Below are 23,918 nucleotides of genomic sequence, written 5' to 3'. Positions count from 1 at the left end.
AAAATGAGCAAATTTTGTCAACAAAATAGCTGACTCAGCAATGCCGCGTTTCGCTATAGACCCCTTCGCATGTTTGTAAACAAACCAACCGTTGCCAGGATGCGCGCGCAGCCTGGACTCAGAAACAATGGCGCTGCCCATAGACCGGCATTATGAGCTGTCAGATTATGCCAAACAATTGTCGTTACAAGATCGAGAATGCTACATAAATAAGTTAACTCTAACAAGTGGACATCGCCTACCGGATCCGTATTTAATTAAAGAGTGGACGGACGATGTTAGTAAGTTCCCTGGTATACAATGGCCAGATATATACTCGTACCTTATTGACCAGACTTCAGTGTACACCCACGAAAAACTTCGTGCCTACAAGTCTTTAGACGCATATGATTGTTATGTGCGGGCATGTACAACTTGATTAACAATGAGACATTCATATTCATTTTGTTTTGATCAAATTATGCCAGTGATGTGATGGCAATGTGGCTTTAGCTACAACAGCAAATACCAACTCTAAACAGCAATTTGCAGGAGGGAATGGCATGAAAGGAATGATAGTGTAAAGAGTGCAGCTAAGAGAAATCAGAGCTGCGTAAAAAGCGAGAGGCAGAGAGCAGAAATGAAGCTGAATGGGGTGGGAGCTAGGTTAGAGCAGTCAACGCAAGTTGGGATTTAGAGCGAGGGCACACAATTTTACCTTTCCATCCTTGCTTTAAAATTGTGATTTTCGGCAGACACAAATAATGACGGCACAAAATCTGGACTGCTTGAGTCAAGCGAGAGCTCTCCTACAAACAAAATTGCATGCAAAGCTAAGTTAACATGCTAACAATATTCATTACATTGTGTAACTATGACCCAGCTAATCAGACAAACGTTAACAAAGTATTTTGCTACATCAATAAACGAAGACAAAAAAAAGAAAGATTTAATAAATAGCCTGATCTTACCTGTGATGAAGTGGGCGCTGCAAACCCGCGCATTTTTGATAGTGCTTTCATCCCAGTCTACACGTTTGATGGCTTGTAGCCATAGACGTCGGCGATTTTTTTGGAATGGGTGAGATCCTGCTGGAATTCTGTACATTTTAACCCCATCACTGCTACGATTCTGACACCCGACAACACAACAACTAGGCATCGCCGAGTCTTTTTTGAGTCCAGGCTGCGTGCGCAATTTCCTCTTACGTATGAATGACGTTTACTGCGAAGGGGTCTTTTTCACGAAGAAATTATAAACCAATTGAAAGCTGCAAGTGAAAAGGAAAATAGCAAAAAAAAAGACGAATTTTTGGCTTTCCGTGTTTAAGAAATGGGCAGCAGAAAGACAAATAAACGACTCTAGTGGCATAATGAATGCTGAGAGTTAGACAAGGTGCTATCGCAGTTTGTGTCATGATGAAAGACGCTTTAGAAACTGATTCAAACGTGCAAGATAGTCTTGCGCCCTGATTGGTTCAGAAAACGTGAATGACAAAAATGTTGTGAACTTGAATGGCTTCCGAAGTATGAATTTGGCCCTATATATTATAAACAAGTAATCGTATGGTTCCTCATAAAATTAAGGATCAATTTCACAGTTTTGAAATGGCAATTTTCAAAACTTTGAAATCACTCGTGAAATTGATCCTTAATTTTTACTCGGCCCCATACGATTACCTATACTAAACACTTACCACAGTTTATACCCCATGGGGCTGAATACAACCCCTGGCAAAAAGTATGGAATCACTACTCTTGGAGGATATTCAGGCAGCACGGTGGTGTAGTGGTTAGCGCGGTCACCTCACAGCAAGAAGGTCCTGGGTTCAAGCCCAGTGCCTTTCTGTGTGGAGTTTGCATGTTCTCCCCGTGTCTGCGTGGGTTTCCTCCAGGTGCTCCGGTTTCCCCCACAGTCCAAAGACGTGCAGTTAGGTTAACGTGGGGCGGCCTTGGGCTGAAGTGCCCTTGAGCAAGGTACCTAACCCCTGACTGCTCCCCAGGCGCTCTAGTGTGGCTGCCCACTCCAGGGTGTGTGTGTGTGTTTTCACTGCTTCAGATGGGTTAAACGCAGAGGATGAATTTCACTGTGCTTGAAGTGTGCATGTGACAAAAAGGTTTCTTCTTCATTCAGCTGTTTTACTTTGTAGCAAAAAAAACAAAAATCACATGTGACACAAAATTGCTTTATTTAACAGCTGAACATTCTCACGTTGTAAAATTTACCTCAAAAAAATTTAATGAAAGTGTTGTAATTAATGGCGCTTTTTTTAAGATCAGGTAGAAGAAAAAAATTATGGAATCATGAAAAAAAACCCTCAAAAACCCCCACAATTAGTACTTTGTTGTGGGTGGCACGGTGGTGTAGTGGTTAGCGCTGTCGCCTCACAGCAAGAAGGTCCTGGGTTCGAGCCCCGTGGCCGGCGAGGGCCTTTCTGTGCGGAGTTTGCATGTTCTCCCCGTGTCCGCGTGGGTTTCCTCCGGGTGCTCCGGTTTCCTCCACAGTCCAAAGACATGCAGGTTAGGTTAACTGGTGACTCTAAATTGAGCGTAGGTGTGAATGTGAATGGTTGTCTGTGTCTATGTGTCAGCCCTGTGATGACCTGGCGACTTGTCCAGGGTGTACCCCGCCTTTCGCCCGTAGTCAGCTGGGATAGGCTCCAGCTTGCCTGCGACCCTGTAGAAGGATAAAGCAGCTACAGATAATGAGATGAGTACTTTGTTGCACCTCCTCTGGCTTTTATGACTGCTTGAATTCTTTGAGGCCTGGACTTCACTAATGAAAAACAATATTCTTCATCAGTCAGGTTCCAACTTTCTCATATAGCATTTGATAGATCAGCTTTGCAAGACAGAGTCTTGTCATGGACCTTTCCCCCCCAATTTCCACCATAAATTTTCAATCGGATTGAGATCCGGATGTTTGTTGGCCAGGTCACCGAGTTGATCCGCCTTTCCTGAAAACAGTTTTAATGCTTTTTGGTCTGCAGCAAGATGTGTTATCATCCTGAAAAATGGCTTCATCGCCACCAAAAGTACTTTCGATTGATGGAATGAGAGAAGAGTGTCCAAAATTTCAATGCACACCTGTGTATTTATTGTAGAGGTAATTAATGACTGCCATCTCCCGAGGTCCTTTACCTGACATCCAACCCCATATCATCACTGACTGTGGAAATTTGCTCGTTTTCTTCAGACAGTCGTCTTTATACATGTTTCATTGGAACGGCATCACTGAAGATCACTTTCATCCAATCATCCACAGTCCATGACGGCGTCTTCAGCCCACTGGAACCTTGTTTTCTTCTGTTTAGGTGTTAATGATGGTTTACGTTTGGCTTTTCTGTATGTAAATCCCATTTCCTTCAGCCGAAAGGAAATGGGTCACAAACACTGACTCCTGTTTCTGCCCATTTGTTTTGTTGTGCATTTTCTATTTTCAAGGCATACTGCTTCGAGTTTCCTGTCCTGACGCGTGAACATTTTGTTCGTACTTGCTCCAAATTTTAGACACAGCTGACTGGGAACAACCAACGTGTTTTGCCGCACTCCGTGTTGAATTCCCTTCTTTAAGGAGTTTTATAATAATCCTTTCCATTGTTTCAACTGACAGCTCTCTTGTTGGGGCCGTGTTTGCTGTCAATCAGCCAGGTATAACGGCTCGTTAAGGTCTACAGGCACTCTCAACTAGCCTGGGCCCGCCCATCCTAAGCGTGACGCAACACGAGGGCCTGTTGCGAGCTTAGTCTGGCCAGGCAAGCTATCTACAGCTCTTCCAAGCTCCTGAAAAATCGGGAGCCAATCAACTTTGAGCATCTCCAACGGCCCTGGGTAGAGGCGTGTTCAAGGCACTGACGTAGTAGAACTGCGACCGGAAGCCATAGATTGTTTACAGAATCTATGCCGGAAGCGCTTCATTCACTAGAAACATTACGAACATGGAGCAAGTTTTCATTGAAAACGGAGCAAAGAGCAGCCCTGGAGGTATTTATTGAAAGGAAGGACGTTTTCGCCTTGGTCCCGACCGGCTTCGGTAAGAGTTTAATCTACCAGTTAGCCCCGTCGCGTCACATACGTCAGAGGAAAGAGTGATGTGATTGGTTTAAGCTTCATCACAGCCTTTTCTGGCTTCGACCAGTAGCAAACTGAGGCATTTCAGGGAGGCGGGTCAACCACGCACTTTGGGAAACAGTTGGGCTTAATATCTTTGCCAGACCAAATGCTCGCAGAGCTTTGAAGTTGCGTTAGCCAGACTAACTCTCAACTGTAGATTCATTTGCATATTTTGGCTTGTGCGGGTATTTGTTTTAGAAACGCAAGTTATAGGATGATTCCATAATCTTTTCTGCTTGATCTTTATATTAAAAAGTGCCATTAAGTACAACAATTTCATTTAATTTTTTTGACGTATATTTTACAAAGCCGGAATGTTCAGCTGTTAAAATAATTGTGTGTCATATCTGATTTGTTTTCTTGCTACAAAAAGACAACTGAATGAACATCCTCCAAGAGTCATGATTCCATATTTTTTGTCAGGGGTTGTATTCCTTTTAGCCAGAGGTGGACAGTAATGAAGTGCATTTACTTGAATACTGTTCTTAAAGCAGATACGCAGAACCTTTATTTTTAAATACATTTCTGAGTGGACAGTATCTCTATCCTTGACTCTTGTATGCTGCATAAATGGGAATAATAAAAATAATTTTTGAGAGTTAAAATCGAGCACAAAGTTGGCGTTCGAGTTGCCCCGCTGAGCCAGCCAGCCCTGAGTGCGTGACGTCACAGCGGTAACCGGTTTTAAGGCCGAGGCCTTTGACAGCTATAGACCAAAGTCATATAAATAAATAATTTCTGGTGAAAATAAGAAATACCGTTACCGACTTGCTCAACTAAGACTGATTTGACTTCACTGATTGTGGGTTGACTCTCATTAAAACAGGATGGGTGCTATAACTTGTGCAACATACATGTACATGCACGCATTTTCACTGATAAAACGTAAAAGGCTAATTAAATAATCAGATGAACTGAGACAATCACATTCTGAAGCAAATTAAATAATCTCATACCGCTAACTTAAACACACAATACAAGTTACATGTATTAATTTAAATGCAGGTAAACAATGAATGTTGTTTTGTATCCAAATGAGAGTCGGAGCTTACCCGTCTGTGTTCTCGCTTCTTGAAGGCCGATCTTGGGGCCGATTGTTTCAAAACAATCTGAGGCTACATCCACACAATGGCAACGAGATTTAAAAAATATATATATATATATATATATATATATATATATTCGCGTCCACATGGGCAACGGATCAGTAAAATATCAGGTCCATATGGCAACGCAACGCTTGCTGAAAACGATGCAATACACATGCCACACCTCTAGGTGCGCTGTAAAACGGTCCCATTGGAGACACCACAACAATACAAGTAAGGATGCATGCGCATAAACTATTATGCACGAGACTTCATATTAGTCAGAAAAATCTGTTCGTAAAATTACGTTATAATGACCAAATACAATGAAAAGTATTTTTCCAGTCTCACCTGTGAAAGGTAATCCCATGTGATCTCGTTTGGACGGCAAACCTCTTGGTACAGTTAAACGCAGCACATGAATGAGGCATCTTTATTCTCCGCTTTGACCTATCCAATATGGCGGCGAGGATGACGTATGATTCTACGCGGAAGGCGGCGTCTTTAATGGTCCGGAATAAATTGAATGCTACACGTTGATCGATTAATTTGTTCTTCTACACCCTTTTTGAGGAATGTATTGTAGGACTTAAACCAATATCTGAAGAGGTGAGATCGCTCCTTTTTTTCCCCTATTTTTGCTGGCAGGATTGACTCTGCCGTAAGGGCTATTCTCTCTCTCTCTCTCTCTCTCTCACTTTGCACCATTACACAAATATTCACAGTGAAAATATTTTGTAAGCGCGTTTCATGAACCAAGTTATAGGATTTCTTGACAACTCGCACCGAGTTCGTTACACGTCTACCCGGCGTGAAGCACATGTGGTTGTGACGTCATCGTAAACAAATCCGTTCTACTCATCCAGACGACTTCGCAACGGCGCCGTTGCCAGATCTTTCCACTCTGGAACCCGTTCTCAAAAGATTTCGTTTTGGGGCACCCAAAACGCCGGTGCCGTGTGGACGCCAGGCCGAAACGATAAACAATTTTATCAGTTTCACCTGAATCCGTTGCCGTGTGGACAGGGCCTGACTTTCAGTTGTTCGTTCAGTTCTCCGTTCATTCGCTTCTTCCACGTAAGGGCGAGATGGCAGCAATATCCAGTTTAGAAATCAGACAGCTGCTCCACTCATTCTCTTTTCTTCATACTATGTATTCCACCATTACTGCTCGGCTCAGGCAATTACTAAAACCCGGGACGTCACCGGTTTTAGCAACAACTGCAGGGAGGTCACTGCCCGAGCGATATGTCCCATCCCGTTCCATCCCGGGTTTTAGCAACAACTCTCGGCTCACTCCAGGAGGACTGGTGCAACTGAACTCATTTTCCTTTTAAAATAAATACATACTTGCCTTTTCCTTTAATTGTTGGTACTGCACCCTCTCAGTACGGGCTTATAGCCAACGCTCCTCAACAGATCAGAGGTCTCGTACGAGTCTTCAGTAAAATGTGCAGAGCAGAGGAGAGACCACTTCGTAGGCGCCCAATGTGCCCGTGAACTTCTCGCAAAACGCATCCAAATCTTTGCAGTTTGAACATTCTTGGACCATGAATGCAACGTAAATCCACCTTCTGTCGTGTTGCTGCATCGGCCAGCGATACATCTATGTGGCATGGCGATAAATTAGCTAAAAAATGAGGATCGGAGTTGCAGTCAGCTCTGTGTTTTAGTATAGCGGAAATGGCGATGAGACCGATAGACTTACTGCTGTGACGTTACGGACATCAAGGTCATTCACTCAGACCGCTACCTATATGAATCATTTTAATTGTAAAAATTACTATATTAAATTTATTGTTAACGCTTAAAACTATTCCTGTGCCATTCTTGAGGTCTCAAGGCATTTATAAACGAAAGCGAGGCCATGGTTCTGCGTATATGCTTCAAGTACACTGAGTATATGTACTTGAGTATTTTTTTTTTTCGGAAACTGACAACAACTTCACTACATTTGAAAGACAAATACTGTACTTTTTACTCCACTACATTTCTATCAAGGTCCTCGTTATTCGTTACTATGAAGCAGCTTTGAAATTGGATGTTTTTTCACAGGTGACACTGAGACAGCCGATCAGTAATCACAAGGGTCACGTCACGTCCATAGACTGTATAAAATCAAGTTCAGTGATTTCTCAGCAGCATTATTTAACACGATCAGTTGATGGTAGAATGAAAGGAGGCGGTTCTTCTGGGGAATGCACACACTCATGGCTTTACCTAGAATCCATGTTTCAGTTTTCTAAAAGGATTAAAGATTTGGTTTGTTTTAAATGTTTGGCGAAAAACCACATCACAGCCTACAAAAACTTGCTGTCCAACCTGTAGAAGCATATTGAGGTATATAAACGTTTTATTCCAAGAGAAAGCTTACAATGAAGTTGTCTGTGCTTTTAGAGCTAGTGATAACGTTGAAATAGCTATGCAGTCTGGTTAGTCAAATGACTTTCTATGGATTTGCCCATCAAGTTGCTGTCGCCTTGTCCACGGCTAACGTTTACACATAGCTAGTTAACTTGGACGCTGTTAGTTAGCATGTAAAAACGGCGTTATGCTAACATGAATAACATTAACTTATCTGAAGTGCTTTCAGAAATGTTTTAGCATAATCTTGCCAAATAAACAATGTAGAACTGTTTATTTTCTAGTAGTGTTAGCTACCCAACATGATTTCAAGTGTGAAAAGAGTTTGCTAGCATGTCAGGTGGAGTTTCACTGACTAGCTAGCCTAACATTAAACCACCATGATGGCACAGCATGCGCTCATTTTGTGAATTCACATTTCTGTCTTTGATAACGGCGCTAGGTTTTGCAATCGTTGTGGCAAGAACACAATGTGTTGACAGAAAATGTACTTTTAATACTTAAGTATTTTTAAAAGCAAGTACTTCAGTACTTTAACTTAAGTCAAAATTTGACTGGACAACTTTCACTTGTATCGGAGTAACATTTAACCAGTGGGATCTGGACTTTGACTTAAGTAATGAAGTTGGGTACTTTGTCCATCTCTGCTTTTAGCTGTATTTATTTAGAACAGTCCTCTACTCCAAATCAGTGAGCAGCAACGTTTTTCCAATGTATAAGCAAGTGAATGATGACGACATTTTAAACTAATGTATAGCCCATGTTTACATTTGGTGTCTTCCCCCCCTTTTGCAATTTGGAACATGGTTCATCCTAATACCTTTGTTGCAAGATTCAAAAATGTTAATGTTTTACACTAAATGTGATTTTTACAAAATACCCACATTCAGGAACCATTCAGGTGATTCTTTTAAACTTTTTTTTTATTAAGCACATTTTAGGCAGCATTAATTTATGCCTTGAGACATGGACATTTTTATAAAAAAAGATTAGTAATAAAACAATTTTCTATACACTTTGTTAAACATCAGAACACAACATGGGATGATTAATGTAACATAACATTTGCTAAGCTTGGGTGGGTTTCCCGATAACATTGCATTTTAGGGCTTAAGAGCGAGTTTAAAGGCGCTCTTCAGCAACGAATGTCGTCTCTGTACGTGGCTTTCCCGAACACACTCGTCAGAAGGACTCTGATGCCCCTTTTCCACCAAAGCAGTTCCAGGGCTGGTTCGGGGCCAGTGCTTAGTTTGGAACCGGGTTTTCTGTTTCCACTGACAAAGAACTGGTTCTGGGGCCAGAAAAACCGGTTCCAGGCTAGCACCAACTCTCTACTGGGCCAGAGGAAAGAACCGCTTACGTCAGCGGGGGGGCAGAGTTGTTAAAACCAACAACAATAACAAGACCGTGAAAGATCGCCATTTTTAAGCAACAAGAAGCAGCAGCTGTACAAACGCGAAGTCATCCATTATTATTATTGTTGCCGCTGCTGCTTCTTCCGTGTTGTTTTTGCTTTGATATTCGCGCCAAGGTTTATGTAAACGTAGCACCGTAATTTCCGTATACAGCGACGTAACTGACGTATACAGCGATGTAATGACGTGGCTCCGCTCCGCACCGCGAGCGATGGAAAAGCAAACTGGTTCTCAGCTGGCTCGCAAGTTGAACGAGTTGTGTTCACAACTCGTTCAACTTGCGAGCCAGCTGAGAACCAGTTTGCTTTTCCATCGCTCGCGGTGCTAAGCGGAACACCGGCTCCGAACCAGCCCTGGAACTGATTTGGTGGAAAAGGGGTAACAGGAGCAACTTTGCTGAGAGCTTCTTTGTAACACGTGGCCTCGCTAAAGCATTAGTAGCTGCTAAATCCAGTTGATGAGGCCACATGGCGTTCATTTTTAACCAAAAACCAATGAAATATAAAATGCTTAAAATGTTGTATTGTCATTCAGCATTACATGTATAATAACTGAAACTATTTTACATTTTTGGACAACATTTTATTCCAAGTGTATTTTTCAATTAAATGAACATTCACATGAAAGAATGAACAAATAAGCTAAATAATGAAGTAAAATATTTTCCCTGTGCTCGCTCATGTCATCGTTACCCAATCATGAGCTGAATGTCCCTTATACAACCACATTTCCAAAAATAGTTGGGACGCTGTGTAAACAAAAACAATGAAGATTTTGAAGTCATGTAAACCCTATATTTCATTAAAAAAAAAGTAAAGAAAAAAAAACCCCTCAAATATTGAAACTGAGAATTTTTGTGCTTTGAACTCTGACCCCAGAAGAACGGTGTTTCACAATATTGGGGCAAAGAGCATACCTAGAAGCACTGATGTCTGTGAGGAGGCGGCATCTATGCCATCGCCTGTCTCCCCACCCCCACTGCTTCCTCATCCCTTGGACCATCTTGGCTGACTGCCTCCTAGTCTGCAGGTAGCCAGAGTACAGCTGGCCGAGTGTCAGTGCAGCCAAGAGCTGCTCAGAGACCTGCATGAACAAAGGGAGCAGCACCATCAAGAGTGGATGGGCCTTAAACGGGCAAAACTGGACTTGCTGGCCAGAGAAGTGGAGCTAGCAGAGGCGGTCTATTTCAGTGCCCATTATTCTTCCCTCTGAGTGAAGCAACCCATTTCTGGTGGTTTCAGTACTGCATCGTCAGTGTGCGTTTCTCTACCTGTGATTGAGTTGCAGGATTTGCAGAATGCAGCCATGACTGATTCAGCTGTTCTCTACAATGCCAAGCTGGCTATGTTTTTTGATAGATATACAGTACCAGTCAAAAGTTTGGAAACACCTTCAAATTCGATGTTTTTATTTAGTGATTTTTTTTCCTACATTGTAAATTAATACTGAAGTCATCCAGACTATGCAGCAACACGTAAGGAATCATTTAGTAAACTTGAAAATGTTAATCAAACCAAAATATGTTTTAGATTCTTAAAGTAGGCATCTTTTGCTTTGATTACAGCTTTGCACTCTTGACATTCTCTCAAATCAGCTTCATGAGGTAATCGCTCGAAATGGTTTTCCAACAGTCTTGGAGTTCCCAGAGGTGCTGAGCACTCGTTGGCTGCTTTGCCTTCAACTCTGCGGTCCAACTCATCCCAAACCATCTCAATTGGGTTTAGATCAGGTGATTGTGGAGGCCACGTCATCTGACGAAGCACTCCATCACCCTCTTTCTTGGTCAAATAGCCCTTACATAGCCTAGAGGTGTGTTTTGGGTCATTCAGTGCGTTTACATGCACATCCAAATCGAGCTACTGTCGGTAATCGAGCTAAGGGTCCCAGCAGAAATCCAATCCTACATGCACACAAGGAAATCGAGCTATTGTGTGAGGTACATTGTGCACCCGAGCCACAGGTGGCGCTACACGCCCCATCGTGTTGGTACACTTCCGGTTGTCGTCATGAAGAGTGATTTCCACTTTACATTCACACCACATGTCATTGCCACCTGTTGGCTACAAACTGTCCTGCGCAGACCACTGTTTTGTAAGACAACTCATTTTGCACAATTGTATATTTTTCTAAAGTCCATTTTTTGCTTACAATTTAACTTGTCTTAATAAACACACAAAAAGTTCAATTGTTTTTTGTCTCCTTGTTCCTCCTGACCTCTTCTGCTGCTCGCTACTACTACTGTTGTCATGCCGACCGAGGCTGTTGCGTTTCCTGCTTGTGGTCTCGTCACTTCCGGAAGGGAAGTAAGTAGCTCGACTACGTAGCTCGATAGGGTTTACATGCACTAAGTAGCTCGGCTACAATCGCATAATCTAGGTCGCGTAGCTCAATTACAAGAAATCCAGTTCGTTTCGATTTCAGCCGAGCTAAAGGTGTATCCATGGCATTTAGAACTTCGATTTCAATCGAGCTACGGCAGAAATTCGATTTTCTCTATGTGCATGTAAACGCACCGAGTGTCCTGTTGAAAGACAAATGATGGGCCCACTAAGCGCAAACCAGATGGGATGGCATGTCGCTGCAGAATGCTGTGGTAGCCATGCTGGTTAAGTGTGCCTTCAATTTTGAATAAATCGCCAACAGTGTCACCAGCAAAGCACCCTCATACCATCACACTTCCTCCTCCATACTTCACTGTGGGAACCACACATGTAGGAACCATCCGCTCACCTTTTCTGCGTCTTACAAAGACATGGAGATTGGAACCAAAAATCTCAAATTTGGACTCATCAGACCAAAGGACAGATTTCCACTGGTCTAATGTCCATTCCTTGTGTTCCTTAGCCCAAGCTATTCTCTTCCTCAGAAGTGGCTTCTTTGCAGCAATTCAACCATAAAGTCCAGATTCACGCAGTCTTCTCTGAACAGTTGATGTTGAGATGTGTGTGCTACTTGAACTCTGAAGTATTTAGGTGGGCTCTTATCTGGGGTGCTGTTAACTTGCAGTTTCTGAGGCTGGTAACTCTGATGAACTTATCCTGTGCAACAGGGGTAACCCTAGGTCTTCTTTTCCTGGGGCGGTCCTGATGAGAGCCAGTTTCATCATAACGTTTGATGGTCTTTGTGACTGCACCTGGGGATACTTTCAAAGTTCTTGAAATTTTTCAGACTGACTGACCTTCATTCCTTAAAGTAATGATGGACTGTCGTTTTTCTTTACTTAGCTGAGTAGTTCTTGGCATAATATGGATTAGAACAGTACTCAAATAGGGCCATTCACTGTATACCAACTCTACCTCTTCACAACACAACTGATGGTCTCAAACACATTAAAAGGGCATGAAATTAACTCTTGACAAGGCACAGCTGTAAACTGAAAGCCATTCCAGGTGACTACCTCGTAAAGCTGACTGAAAAAATGCCAAGATGTGCAAAGCTGTCATCTAAGCAAACAGTGCCTACTTTGAAGAATCTAAAATATAAAAGCATTCTGGTTTGATTAACACTTTTGTTTACCAAATATTTCCATATTTTATTTATATATTTCTTCATAATGTTGATAGTATTAATCTACAATTCAGAAAATTTTAAAAAATAATGAAAAACCACTGAATTACAGGGCGTTTCCAAACTTTTGACTGGTACTGTATATATATTTATTTTATACCCAATGTTACAGGTTCAGCAATTCCTCATTTATGACACGAAATTAGATAATCACTTGCCGACTAATAGAGTTGAATTTGATTAAAATGTGGCACCATCAATGTGACATTATGATATTTCATTTAATACATATAATTCCATAACATACTGAAAGTCAATGTTATGTATATATTTAATAATTAACTTGATGTGCTTGCTATGTACAAGAAAAAGAATTGAATACGGGCAGCAGACTCAACAACGGTTTTCACCCATTGATTGCGAGTTCCTCAGAGGCACATGCGCATTGCGTGTATCCGGCTACGAGTGAGATCTTGTTGTGAAAGTGATCCAGGGCCATCGTAACTTAAAAAGTGAACTAAAGTACTACTGTTCGGAAAAACCACGTTGGCGTAAAGATGGTTTTTAAAAGGCAGTTTAAGATGCTTTTAGTGTTAAGATGCTTTTGGGAAACCCAGCCCTGATTCTTCAGGCCTGGCTTCTTTAAAGGGGAACTAAAGGCAAATTTATCATCAGAATTCTATTTCTCATTTTATAAAATGTAGGAATGCATTTCCGACAGCTATTTTGTCACTGCTATAGCACGTTATGAGTGTTTGAAACACAACCCCAATTACAAAAAAGTTGGGACGCTGTGTAAACTGTAAATAAAGACAATGCCATAACTTACAAATCATGGAAATGCTATATTTAATTGAAAATAGTACAAAGACAACATGTATATTGAAACTGAGAAATTTTACTGTTTTTTGAGAAATACATGCTCATTTTGAATTTGATGCCAGCAACATCTTTCAGAAAAGTTGAGACAGGGGCATGTTTACTGCTGTGTTGCATCATTTCTACTGTCAGAGATGCCAACCACTATGAAATTTTCGTATTTTATACGATTTTCTGCCACTTTTGCACCACTACGACCAGTTAATTCGAAACTACGAATTTCGCAGTGATCGGAAAAAAAAAAATCAGTTCGTTCCGCATTTTTGTTTGGTACGTTGAACTCCGCCATGATCGAAGAAAATTCAGTCCGTTCCGCATTTTCGGAAGGATGAAATCCGCGGGAATCATTCAAAGCTTTCGTGATACGTCGTTGCTGATTGGTTGATATTCGCTTCCGGGTTTGAACTCGACCAATCAAAATTCGTGATAGTGCCGTCCGACAATGGAGAAGCCGAGCAAGAATAACCAGAAATTTAATGATAAATATACAGCAACATGGCCGTGTATTGTTCCTTCGCGAAAGGGGATGTATTTCGCACAATGCACGGTTGTATATGGTTAGTTATAAAGTAAAAAAGGACAGATCTGAATTTTATTTTATTGAAATTGTTATAACCATTGCTACAAACCATACAAGCAGGTTTAATGATATGTAATATGCTTTAGATTAACAAAATCATGACATATGATATTAACAGTAGTTGTAAGTCCTCAGAAATGGTTCCAGTGCCAAAGCTAGATAAGGTTTGGGTTCAAACTTTCAGTTGACATATTCTTAAAACTACTTTGAATGAAATAAGTTTTCATGACTGTGATCTAGAATCAACTTAATAAAAAAAATTCAGTCTGCAGTTGGAACCAAGAAAAAAAATGATTGGGCATGAAATGACCTGTGTCAGAAATATATCGGAATAAAACACATTTCATAAGGATTGACTTGTCTAAGCTTCATTTTTTTTTTTATTTTGCAAAGTAACAAATGTACTCTTTCACTGTGCATTCTACACTCATGAAAACATTACAATATATCGTAGTGTGCGCATATATGAGTGATTCCACGCTTATGGGTACTGAAATGGGGACATGAACTTATTTTTAAAAATTCACCTAAAACCATTTTTTTTTACCATCAGGTCACAAAACATGTAATCTTTAATGAATGATATGTTAAAAGATAACTTTAATTTTCTGAGATGTAATAAAAACATTTATATGCCAAAGTCAGAACGTAACAGAAGTGTTGTGGACATATATATTCTCAATTTTAACAATGTAGAATTACTTTCTGAAACATAGGAAGGTGATGTTTTAGCAAATATAATTAATAAACATGTGTAGTAGAATAAACATACACATTCTTTCAATAAGATTAACATGGTATAGAGCTAGATTGTAATTAATTTGTAACAGACGCGAGATGGACAATCGTAACAGAAGTAATGGAACAGACATCATTTTGGAACTCATAGGCTTGACTTTGGCATATAAATATGTTTTTATTACATCTCAGAAAATTAAAGTTATCTTTTAACATTTCATTAAAGATTACATGTTTTGTGACCTGATGGTAAAAAAAGAAATGGTTTTAGGTGAATAAGTTCATGTCCCCATTTCAGTACCCATAAGCGTGGAATCACTCATATATATGCGCATACAGTTTGCAACCGAAAACTACAGATTCTTCGGCCCCGGACTACAGATCTGTTTATTGAAAGGTTGGGATCTCTGTACTGTTAACAACACTCTAAACATTTGGGAACTGAGATGATAAGCTGCTGTAGTTTTGAAAGAGAAATGTTGTCCCATTCTTGCCTGATATACAATTTCAGATGCTCAACAGTTCGGGGTCTCCTTTGTCGTATTTCGCGCTTCATAATGCGCCAAATGTTTTAAAAGGGAGACAGGTCTGGACTGCAGCAGGCCAATTTAGCACCCGGACTCTCTTACTACGGAGCCATGTAGTTCTAATATGTGGTATATAAATAAAATAAATTATATATAAATAATATTATATAAATATAATATTTTCAGTCTTTTGTTGCCCCATCCCAACTTTTCTGAAACATGTTGCTGACATTCAAAATGAGCAGAAATTTTTCGAAAAACAATACAATTTCTCAGTTCCAACATGTGATATTTTGTCTTTGTACTATTTTCAATGAAATGTAGGGTTTCCATGATTTGCAAATCTTCTCATTCTGTTTTTATTTAGATTTTACACCATGTCCCAACTTTTTTGGAATTGGGGTTGTATGCTATGTAATATCAGTCCATATGTCAAAGCAGTGGCTGTAAACGAGACCTGTGCGAGACATCGTAGGACGGAAGTAAAACGTACAGCGGAAATCAAAATGACCGACATCTGCCAATGCTGTCAAAAGACACACGTGCCCTCCTTCGAACGCTGATGTAATCAAGCCGGAAGTTTTCCCTGTGTCCAAAATCGCTCCATACTCAGAGTGAGGACACCATTTTGTAGTGCTGTCCAAAACCTTAGTGAGGATTATGTGGGAAATGCGCTCAGTATAATATGTATTTATTATTTTGAAAACCCACCAGCCGCCTGATCTGGCACGTTTTAAATTGTGCGACAGTAATGACGCAAATACCAGCGTGACGGACTCGTCCTTATCCTGTCGTCTTTCCAATTCTTCTCTACTCCACGTTGGTTCGAAGTCGTATGGAATAATCTCCATCGTTAATGAAACTGGCAAATCTTGAAATTAATCTAAATTGGAATGATATGGCGATCTGGCCACTGTGTCAACAGTTTTCAAAATGGCGGCACTGACACTTCACGTTTCGAAGTCTTGCGCAAGTCTCGTGAAGATCGCGCGGATAAGTGACGCCTGCCGTGGACCATACGCACTACATTCAACATGGCTAAAAACCGAAAAGGTCGATAAGTGTAATACGATATGCCAATACGAGTCACGATATAAGGTTAATAAAACCAAAATTGAATAACACGTTAAGAAATGAAGCAAGTTTAAAAAATGACTTCAGTTCCCCTTTAAAGGGAAAATTTTTAAATTGAAAAGACATTAGGAGCAAATGACAAGCAATAGTTTGCACAAAGACAAATTAAAAATCACAAATTTATAAAAAGTTGGCAAACAGAGCACTTCATATCTGAACTTTTTAACCCTTCAGTAGTTGTGTAAAATATTAAGAAAATAGATGATGCCTGATTAAGCTGAATAAAACCAGGGGAAACGATCCTCCCTCTCTCTCTGCGCAACACAATGTAATAATTGCAGGGGAATAAAACAGCTACCCTGTATCAGTTTTTAGTCAAGTTCCCTATAAAATAAGTAAAAAAAAAAATTCAAGAAGTCCTGAAGAACCCTGACTTAATGGTATTACCATTTAACAAAAGGCATATCAGTAGCATGAGTAATGTCTATACAATGTTATGTTAATTTCAGTGTTAGTTTAAAGTGTGAATTAAGTGCAAAATACAGTGTAGTGAAGCAGCTGACACTTGTTTCAGCTAGAGTGTCAGCGCTTTAGTTAGTGACTTCAACCATTTACAGTGTTCATACTTTTTTTTTTTTTTTAAATATAAACCTTGAGGGGGGGAAAGTCTCATCCAAAGATGCAGGAAGCATCGTCTCTCAGCACAGAGTGATGGCGTCCACCTCATGAGAGTCACAGGCAAAATTATAGCAGACACATCCACATTATCCCTTACGTTCAGGTAAAAATGTCCATTTCAAAAGGTCTACTATAAGTAGAAAAATACACAAAAGTAAAATTTAACGCAAAACTGTTCTTGGCTCAATTCCAGAAAGGTGGATTTAAAAAAAAAAAAAAAAAAAAAAAAAAAAACTTAGTGCTGACTGATAAGTGAATATTAATATTCCAGATCATCATCAGTATTTGTTTCTTTACATGATGTATCTGGGAAATTAATTCTTAAACATTATACTTGTACTATTTTGAACAACTGACGGATGTCATTAGATCACAATAGGTTACTACTTCAATCTGAATTATACAGCAAGTCTGTGAACTTGAGAAGTTGGCTTTCTTATCAATGAATACCTGTAAAATATATGTGGGCCTCTAATTATATTTCAGGGTTGGACAAATTAGTCCCCAGGGTTTCTGGGACAAACAGTTTTCATTTTGGTTTGTGTGCGCGCGCGCGTATACATGTTATTTACCAGCTGGAAGGTCCGTATCGTGAAATATTGTGACTGAGGCCCTCTGGGCCGAGGTCACGGTATTTCACCATACGGACCGACCTTAAGCTGGTAAATAATATGCTTATTTTTTTCTTTACCAAATTCTAACAGAAAACGAGAGCGTCCGAAAGGGAAAACCGAGCCGTGCTGCCATTTTGAATCCTCATTCACGGCTGTAATGCAAATTGCTTCCTCCTCGGTATACAAGTGCACTTCCATGGCAGGAAAAAAAAAAAACCTACATTTTGCCACCTATGTAGTCCCCTATTTATACAAATAGGAGTCATTCAGGATTCAGCCATGTTTTTGCTCGGCATTAGCAAGTTACAGGTTTTTAGCTTTCTCCTGAAATGTTTTATTTCTTCTTCCTCAGGGTAGTAAAACTCGCTTTCACTGAACACTGTCGTTATCGCTATCCATGCTGTAAAATGAATGCTATTCTCCTGATAAATGCTGGCAAAAATTAAGATTTTTGATAATCTTATAAAAAATCTTATTAAAAAAAAAATGTTGACAAAAAAATGCTACCATGTTTGTTGTGAACGAGCAAGTCGCCAGAGGTCCGTAACTACTCGCCAGCCAATCAGAGCGCAGGATTTGATTTGCAGGAAATCGCACTACAAAAAAAAAAAAAATCCATTATCAGATCTGTTGTCTTGAAGGTGGCATCGGTGGCAAATTCTTCCAAATTTATCTCGCATAGATTACTTTCAGTGTATTTTCCATCACGTATGTATTTTCATTAATATTGCTTGTTTTGATAAGTGAGATTAAAAAAAAAATAATAAATAAGAAATTGTGGGTTGCATGGCCTGGGTCAGTGGGACGTCCATTGATGACTGGTGATCATGAGAGATGCACTGAAGGACACAGTGGGTTTCTATCTGTGTCACTCTGTCAGGAGGGGAATGTCAATCTCGATTCCTGAGTGGCGTGATCGTGTGGAGTAGCGATGTCCAGCATACCTCTGAGAAGGAGCAATGCTTACAGACGGGGCGTAGCTCTGTGAGGGGGCGTAGCTCTGTGAGGGGGCGTAGCTCTGTGAGGGGGCGTAGCTCTGTGAGGGGGCGTAGCTCTGTGAGGGGGCGTAGCCGTAAGCCTGCGAGGCTCCTGCTTCAGACCCATATCCATCAAGCACTGACATGGGGCCCATGTATACCTGAGGAGGTACAGGTGGACCCATCATGGGCTGTGGGTACCCTGGGGCTTGCACGAAAGCCGGAGCATCTAGAACAGCAGGGGGGAAGCTCTGAGGAGCGTAGGTTACAGGTGACGGCAGGCCGTTGGTCATTAGAGGATGAGCAGCAACATCGCTGCTCATGTCAGGCAGGGGCAGCCAGAAGGGTGAGGGCAGCTTTTTGCACATGCAGTACCACATGAACATCAGCAGAGCAGCAAACTCCAGGCCGCCAGCGCTGCCAATGGCTACATACACGGCAAACTCTGTGGAGAAAATGTTAGCGTAGCGCGAGTTCAGCTCACGTGTATGGAAGAGGAACCAGACGGATGGCGGCATAGCGATGGCACCGCCTAGCAGGAGGAACATCCCGGCCACCAGGTGGCAGCCTGAACTGTTCACAAGGCAGCGGCTGGCCTTTATGTTATCTGGGGTTTTGGAGCAGCACGCCGTCTTACACATGCCTGTGAGACTGATCAGCAGAGCCAGGCTAGAGAAGAACAGACCTGTGCACAAGAAGAGTCCATACTTGACTAGAGAAAGCACTAAACTGTGCAGGATCATGTTTTAAAGGAGCAGTGTGTCATTTTGAAGCGTCTGAAAACAGTAACAAGCCTTTCCCTTACTACAGGTCTTTAAAACTGCATCGAAAGTTTAAAGCTAATTCAGGGAGTATGAACAACACATTGTATTTCTAGCATTAAAGACCAACCTGTAGGCAAACAGAACTGCAGCAGCCTGAGATCCAGCTGGTCTACTTTGAAGTACCAGTCTGCGTCAAAGTAATAACACCCGCTGGAGCTGTCTCGCTGGACACATTTGGTCCACAGTCCATCGTACACTGTAACATTCTTGGCGTTGAGGTTAAAGGTGATCAGGCGTGTCGTCCTCCACTGAGGGATTACTGTAGCCACGGCTAACCCACCCACCGAGAGGAGGGCGATGATGAAGGCAAACGCGTTCGTGGCGTGGATGTCACGGCAAGACATGGTGGGGAAACGGTTCAAATACTAACCTGAGAACAGGTGGATTTGGAAATATTTAAGAGGTGAAAATCAGGCTTCTGGTTAAAAAACAACAGTATACTGACTATAACCCTAATGACCACATCCCTAATGACTCGTCATACTGCATAAAAGTGACCTCTATACATTACCAACAGTACTCACAAGAACCATTGTTGGTTCTTCTATTCAACCTTCAATTAAGGCTAATGCACATGTATCACAGTGACTGAAACCACACAATAACCCTAAACAATACACATCTCTCAGGCAGCTGTGTTTTTAGTGTCCGCCAGAAACACACTTTACAAGACGTCATTAGTTACGCTGTCTGAACAAAAACAAAATGTCTTAAGAGAACTCTTATTTTATGCTAAAGTTGATGGAACAAGGCACGGTTTCTTCATACCTTGCATTTGTAATAAATAAAATCCAGGAATCTAAAAATCTTGTACATTTATCCCTGTAATTATAATTTTAATTTCAGTTTACACCAGAGTCTCTTCCTGGCTGAGATTCTTTGAGTGCAATTATCTTAAAAACCTTTGGAATTAATTTAGTTTATTTTTCAGCAAAAACTTGATAATCTCAGACATATTACAATTTGTTTCGACTGTCATATCCCCATGAATTTTAAGTGTAATAATCCATCATGGGAAATACCACTTCCACTGAATCAATCTTCAAAACCTGAGTATAAAATAATCTTTTTCTACCATTAATTATTTGGCAAAACTGAATTTATGGTAGGCATCAGACACTTGCTGACCGTGCTGTGAAAACTGTGCATGCAGACACTCATCTAAGTTTCCAAATCGGTCATTGCTTAACTCTTGAATACCATCATTAAAAAGCTTATATTTTCTGCTTTCCGAATAAATTTCTCATTAAGATCTGTTTAGTACTTTAGGAGTAATGGCAGTTGAAGTTGGTATGACAGAGTAAAAACTCTGCTCACGTGACGTCGGGAAACTGCCAGTGCTTTTTGAGTTGCGGGAAAGTGGTCAGGCTCTCTCTCTCCTGATCGGTTTCCGACTGGATTACTCGTGAATATCAATCAGATAACTTTTATAGGGATGTTCTCTCGCTCTCACTGTTTCTGATGAAGTATTCAGTAAAAATTTCCATCTGCTAGTTTTGAAGTTATACTTCACGGGAGACTTTGAAGTGAGTTTTCATAGCTTTACCGACTTATTTTTCCACATCAAACTGATTCATGTAAATAAATAACTATTTTAGACTATAACTATAGTTGCTTTGATGAAAACATTTGAGATCTTAGTGGTCGGAATGCAACTTTAAGAACCGGAAGTCAGAAACGTGTCAATTTCAGTTCAATTAAACGTTTATTGGACGTGGCTCACACAGTTTTTTCAAGGTTAGCCTTGAAAGTTGTGTATATTAATTGAAAAAAGAATCATTTATTATTTAATATAGAGACACTAATAGGCCCTACTGTTGAGAAATACAAAGCCCTACAGAGCACAAAGAGGGTATTAGAAATAATCTTTTATTACTTTTTTTAATTGAGTGTACCAATTTAATGTTTTTTTCTAATTAGCATAACTAATGCTAATTAAATACTACTATGCATAATTGGCTTTGACTAATTTTTCAAATTTTGTATTCAGTATACAACTATGTGCCTGCCAATTTCCATGTAAATATCTTGAAACATTTATACTTAAAAAAAAAGTTAACAAAAAAAAAAAAATTGCTCTTATTCGTAATGAGGCCCATTTTGAACCATGTGATCCTAACACGTTATTTACCAGCTGGGAGGTCCATATTGTGAAATACCGTGACCGAGGTCTTGAAAGTACTGACCGAGTCCCTCTGGGCCGAGGTCACGGTATTTCACCATACGGACCGACCTTAAGCTGGTAAATAATATATTTATTTTTTTCTTTACCAAATTCTAACAGAAAACTGAGGGCCTGAAAGGGAAAACCGAGCCGAGTCGCCATTTTGAATCCTCATTCACGGCTGTAATGCAAATTGCTTCCTCCTCGGTATACAAGTGCACTTCCATGGCAGGGGAAAAAAAAAACAAACTACATTTTGCCGCCTACGTAGTCCCCTATTTATACAAAATTGAGTCATTCAGGATTCAGTCATGTTTTTGCTCGGCATTAGCAACAGTTAGGAGGTTTTTAGCTTTCTCCTGAAATGTTTTCTTTTATTTCTTCTTCCTCAGGGTAGTAAAACTCGCTTTCGCTGTGAACACTGTCGTTATCACTATCCATGCTGTAAAATTAATGCTATTTTCCTGAGAAATGTGAAAATAAATGTTGACAAAAATTGCTACAATGTTTGTTGCTGTTGTGAACAAGCGAGTCGCCAGAAGTCCGTAACCGGGGTCCATACCGTAAGATACGGACCCGCTTGCCAGCCAATCAGAGCGCAGGATTTGGACCGCGAAAAAAAAAAATTATTACGCCAGCTTTCTATAAAATTAAGCCGTTTATTCAATCTTCGATTTGTAATATCGCAAGAACAGATAAACATTTTAATTATGTAAAAAGTATGTTGTTTAACATTCAGGTCTGAATTCACTGAGACCAGTTTCAAGCAATTTGGATTGAATTTAAATTTTCACCTAATATGCCTACTTATGGAAGACTGAAATAATAAAAAAAAATTCCTAATTGTCTAACATTGATATCCCTTTTAGTTAATTTTCTTTCATATTAGAATAGCAATTAAGATGTATAAATAGCAGCTATCATTGGACATTACATATACACACACACACACATTATTTATATACATACACACACACATATACATATATATATATATATATATATATATATATATACACACACACACACACACACTATATATATATATATATATATATATATACACACACACACACACACTTTATAAAATTATACATACACGTTATATAATTATATATACACACAATTTATATATATAATATTTGTATTTTTTCTAGCTATTTTGTAGTAAATATATAAAATAATGAACAGAGTTTAAAGCTAATTTACTGCTAGCTGAAGATGTGCACTACTAATTAGCGAGAACCGTTAACGCAGAGGCTTTGCTTGATTTTATTTAATTTTATACCTACATTAATAATCAAACGAACTATTTTCTTGTGAAATGTATAAAATACTTCCATTGAGAAACTGTACGAGCTGTTTTTAGTCCTGTATTAGCCGCACATAAAGCCAAACGTCTTAGTAAATACTGATCAGCTGGTTAGTGGCTAACAACACTGCTAGCTAAATAGCTAGCATAACTAGCTTACCAACCTGTTGCTCTTCGGCTCTTTTCAAGTCTTACTCAATTTCGTGTATGTAAACAAATAACGAAAAGTAAACGATATCATACTCATAGACCCGTGAACTTGGCTATTTCAGTGAAATATTACCCATTTCCCCTGTTTAATCGTTAACGCCTCGCACGGCTAAACGGCGTCTCCTTCAGGAAAGGCTTCCTGAGGCGCTTGAAGCAGGAATGTGTCGTTCGCGGTCGAGTCGACTCTTTGATCCAGTTCTTTTAGGTGAACCGACTCGCATAACTGAAGAATCGTAATCGGAGCTTTTATGATTTTGTTTGTTTGTTTTTGCTAAACATTTAAACAATATCCTGTGCTTAGCAATGAAAAATGTAGTAGTGTTTGATTCTCGAATACAGTGACCAAAATGAATCCAGTGAATCTCACCAACCTCTGAATTGTTTGGCCCAAAATAATGATTTAGATTAGCGAGAATGGTGGCATTTTTATTGACTTTTTAATTAAAAAATGTAAATAACTGCAATTCATAGTATAATATATTGTTAATAAGAAGTTTCAAATATTATTGAACTATGAAGCCGAAAGAGTCGACTCTTTTTAGTGAGCTGAACCGATTGCAAAGATTCGCTGAAAAGAGCCGCAATTCCCATCACCAACATGAACAGGCGGCTTCTTGTGACGTCACGTGCGCGTTCACGCTTTCAAACACGCACACGTGAAGTGGTAAACCCCTGTATTGTCCATCCATCCATCCATTATCTGTAGCTGCTTATCCTGTTCTACAGGGTCGCAGGCAAGCTGGAGCCTATCCCAGCTGACTATGGGTGTGAGGCGGGGCACACCAGGCTATCACAGGGCTGACACAGAGAGACACACAACTATTCACATTCACACCTACGGTCAATTTAGAGTCACCAGTTAACCTAACCTGCATG

At 40.1% G+C, this 23,918-nt stretch overlaps 2 protein-coding genes across 3 annotated transcripts in view; one reads left to right on the top strand and one right to left on the bottom strand.

Annotated features, from left to right (window-relative positions):
* Positions 1-23,918, top strand: part of adam22 (ADAM metallopeptidase domain 22) — a 308,389-nt gene that overhangs the window by 167,038 nt on the left and 117,433 nt on the right. The gene's annotated exons all lie outside the window — the stretch shown is intronic.
* cldn12 (claudin 12) lies at positions 17,191-23,185 on the bottom strand. The gene is made up of 3 exons (XM_060900251.1): positions 22,997-23,185; positions 19,424-19,726; positions 17,191-19,217 (listed from the first exon to the last, which is right to left on the bottom strand). The coding sequence occupies exons 2-3, from the start codon at positions 19,698-19,700 to the stop codon at positions 18,424-18,426; spliced, it is 1,071 nt and encodes a 356-aa protein (XP_060756234.1). The 5' UTR covers positions 19,701-19,726; positions 22,997-23,185; the 3' UTR covers positions 17,191-18,423.

The sequence above is a fragment of the Neoarius graeffei genome, chromosome 19 (genome assembly GCF_027579695.1).
Source record: "Neoarius graeffei isolate fNeoGra1 chromosome 19, fNeoGra1.pri, whole genome shotgun sequence".
NCBI classification, from domain to species: Eukaryota; Metazoa; Chordata; class Actinopteri; order Siluriformes; family Ariidae; genus Neoarius; species Neoarius graeffei.
The sequence above is the reverse complement of the archived record's forward strand: the minus strand, read 5'-3'. Positions and strand labels throughout refer to the sequence as shown.

Excerpts from the sequence above, each read along its gene's own strand:
- cldn12 (XM_060900251.1), bottom strand. The coding sequence starts at position 19,700 with ATGTCTTGCCGTGACATCCACGCCACGAACGCGTTTGCCTTCATCATC. Across the intron at positions 19,218-19,423 it reads GCAGTTCTGTTTGCCTACAG|GTCTGTTCTTCTCTAGCCTG; the intron begins GTTGGTCTTTAA and ends TCTTGTGCACAG.